At 37.4% G+C, this 3,347-nt stretch overlaps 1 protein-coding gene across 1 annotated transcript; it reads left to right on the plus strand.

Annotated features, from left to right (window-relative positions):
* Positions 1 to 1,016: 1,016 nt before the first annotated feature.
* LOC143466249 (uncharacterized) lies at positions 1,017 to 2,460 on the plus strand. The gene is made up of 3 exons (XM_076964903.1): positions 1,017 to 1,301; positions 1,510 to 1,577; positions 1,681 to 2,460. Exons 1-3 carry the CDS (start codon positions 1,234 to 1,236, stop codon positions 2,448 to 2,450), a joined length of 906 nt encoding a protein of 301 aa, XP_076821018.1. The 5' UTR covers positions 1,017 to 1,233; the 3' UTR covers positions 2,451 to 2,460.
* Positions 2,461 to 3,347: the final 887 nt, after the last annotated feature.

The raw sequence follows: 3,347 nt of genomic DNA on the forward strand, positions 1-3,347 counted from the left end.
TATTGTTTGTGGGATTTTCAGGGGTCAGCCGCAAGAAGGCTAGCTTGGAGCCGCTGTTGGGAATCACTGGTTTATACTGTACAGCAGGGGTGTGCAACCTTTTGTACAAGAGGGCCAGATCCCAACAACTGGTTGAAACCGCGGGCCACACCTTTAATTAACATACACGTAGTTAAAAGCACAAAATCAATAACAGTTTCTTTCGTTATTGGTCTTGTGACTTTATTAACTAACTGCTCAGCAATTGACATCTTTGTGAATTGCGTTCTTGCTTTGCACAAGCTAGCCGTTAGGCCCTAATCGTCTGTCTGTGACGCAACAATGCCCTAACCGTTAGAGTATTGTTGCGTCACACACATTCAGCCAAGGTTTGATTCAGCACTGCAAGGGGATTAGAATTGATTGCACATAGCAGACTAAACTAAATTAAAACTCGTTTCGCGGGCCGCACACCGTTCAAAATTGTCACTTCTCCGCGGGCCGCATATTTTTCCTTTGCGGGCCGCGGGTTGCACACCCCTGCTGTACAGTATTCACATTTAATAATGTTTATGATGTAATAAAATGTATAATATGACACATAATGTAATGAAAATGTAATAATATAATTTTATTAATGTTCACGTTTAATAGTTTACATTCACGGCCTCCAAACACTAAGCCCACTTCAAAGCATAGTTTAAAAAAAATGTTCCGCCCTAACTTAGGAAATTAGTCCGTCCAAAGAGATTTAAACACATGAGTAGAAACTTCTCTTTTGCACATGACGTCATGTTTCTTTCTTTTATTCTCTTGGAGCATATTCTACTTTCTCCACGGTCACGGTTCACTACATAACAATAAACATGCAGACGACGACAATGATTTTCAGATCTGTTTGCTGCTGGAACAGATTAGTCTTATTATTAGGGTGCAGTTATTGGGATCCATTGGGTGTTAATTTTAATTGAAATTAATTATTGAAATCAAGTGAGAGTTTTAGGTTCAGCAATTAACTTAGTTTCAGTTCCTTGAACTGATAATGCTGCTGTTTTGTATCAAGGCATGGCTTAGCCTACTTGAGTTGCGCGGGAAGATTTTTTCGTTCACCACATTTATCTTCGACCAGGCAATTAGCAACTAAACTCATTACTCATTAGCATAGGCCTTATGTTGCAGGTGTTGTGTCATTAAAATAGGCTACTGAAAGTCTGATTTCAGATCTTGTTATTGTGGTGCAGTTGTTGGGATCTAATGGATGTCAACTTGAAGTTAATTATTGAAATAGATTGTGACCCAGAAGACGATGCAGCAAACTTCATGTAAGATACGATATGCCTATTAATCAATTAGCCAACTGCTGTTGAGCTTGTCCTGTATGGCGGTCACCCAGAGTGTACGTTCTCGCCAATTTATAATAAACAGCCAAGCAAAACAACAAATTAATGTAAGTCGTAACGAGTATTTGAAGTAATACTGTACTGATATATTGATGTCATTTAATCTGATAATGAAAATATTTATTTGCAGATGTGGACAATGTTTGCATAACTGCACAAGTAATGAAACTTTGCTGGCTCATCAAAAAACTGCTCACGGTATATTTGTTTTTTGTTTGAAACTTATTTCATTTTGAGCTCTATCATTGGCAGATTCCGATTAAAAAAATCAAACAAACTTAATTTTACACTTGTCTTGCAGAATCTTCTTGCAATAATGTTACAAGAGAAAAGCTGATGGAATGGTGGGAAACAGTGGGTGGCGTTAAAACAGATCTAACTGCAGATGCGGTTAACTATTTTATGAAGCTATTTTCTTCGTACAGTTCACCGGATGAACTGTTTCATAAATTCTCCTGTGATGGAATTACGTGCATCCCATCACTATTTTTCTTGCCAAGAAAATTGTCACTATGTTTAACACGAAAATTGTTTGATGTATTTTTATCACACGTTACCACTGTTGCACACAACAAAAAGGGGAAACACTTGACATTACACAAGTTAACCCGAGACGAAGAATTCATAATTCAGTACATAGGTGGTTATATTTTGCAGAAACTCACTAAGCGCTGTATAAATCCGAGAGAAATAGATCTATTGTCTTGTTTAACTGATTATAGTAATGAAACCACTAATAGTTCCTTGATTTCCGCTTTAAATAATAACAATTATGGACATCTTACAGTTCCAGCGAAATCACTAGTGAAATTGTTGATGTATGTAGAAAGTGTCTTTAGGAAACAAGACATAAAGGAGCACATCATGGAAAGTTGCATGTCTTCTTTGAGTGTTTGTAACATAAAAGATATATTTGAAAATCTTGTTTTTGATGAATGTTTGCAAAAATTGTGCATGAAAATATGTAAATTTTACGTGAAGATTAGATGCTATCAAAAAGCCAATCATTTAAATTCAGTACTGCATGTAACCTCTGATCAAAATGTAAGTCTGAGAAAATCATTAAAATGAATGTACATTACATAGTTGTCTTCTTACATGTACTTCGTCAGTTTTAGCTCAAGAAGGATTAAGTGTTACTGTATTGTAAGCAGACTGTCAAAACACTCGAAATCAAGTTATTTTTTTCGCTTCGGCATTGGATCATCGCAAACATCACCATGTTTCCAGTCAATAACGTGATTTACATTTGACCCCTTAAGTGACTTGATATTCTTTTTGCACATTATCACATTTTCAAATTGTGCATATTGGTGAATATCAGGCACTTCATTTCGACGGCCAGTTTGTCTCATATGACCGAAATAGGCCTCCAATGGGTCTTGGTTTAAGCGCTTAGTTAAGACGTATGAACCTTCTGGGCTGTTCTCCAACAAGAATTTCACCAATTCAGCAATGGCCATGGATGTGGAAACTAAACCGTCGTAGGTTTGATGGCTCAGAAACTGCTTTGACTGTTCAGAAACGGACCCAGTTAAACTGCTTTTCCATTGTTTTAACTCTGAAAGGAATGTATTAAGCCATTTCAGACGAGGATCATCAATCGTTGTATATGGTTTCAAGTCAGGGTTGTATGAATAATTTAATCTGGTGTTCATGAGGTCAAACCACTTATTCATCAAACCAGCAAACCACGCACTCATCTTCATTTCTTCTCCACCACGACTCTTCATTAAACTGGAGACAGTTCCAGAGAGCAATTGTGCGGCATAGCAAACCCGCATTTTTGCGTAACTCTTATGGGAAAAATGGCCATCAGTCAACTTGCAACTTCTCAACTCTGAACTTTCAAATAGGTAGGGAACATGGCAAAAATGCTTCCACAAAATGAAATGTTGATTGTACTTCATCATTCTAGCTCCACCTGGACGGCTGGATCTCACACAGTTACAGGCTGTCTTCAGCAAG

Source organism: Clavelina lepadiformis, chromosome 7 (genome assembly GCF_947623445.1).
Source record: "Clavelina lepadiformis chromosome 7, kaClaLepa1.1, whole genome shotgun sequence".
Classification (NCBI taxonomy): domain Eukaryota; kingdom Metazoa; phylum Chordata; class Ascidiacea; order Aplousobranchia; family Clavelinidae; genus Clavelina; species Clavelina lepadiformis.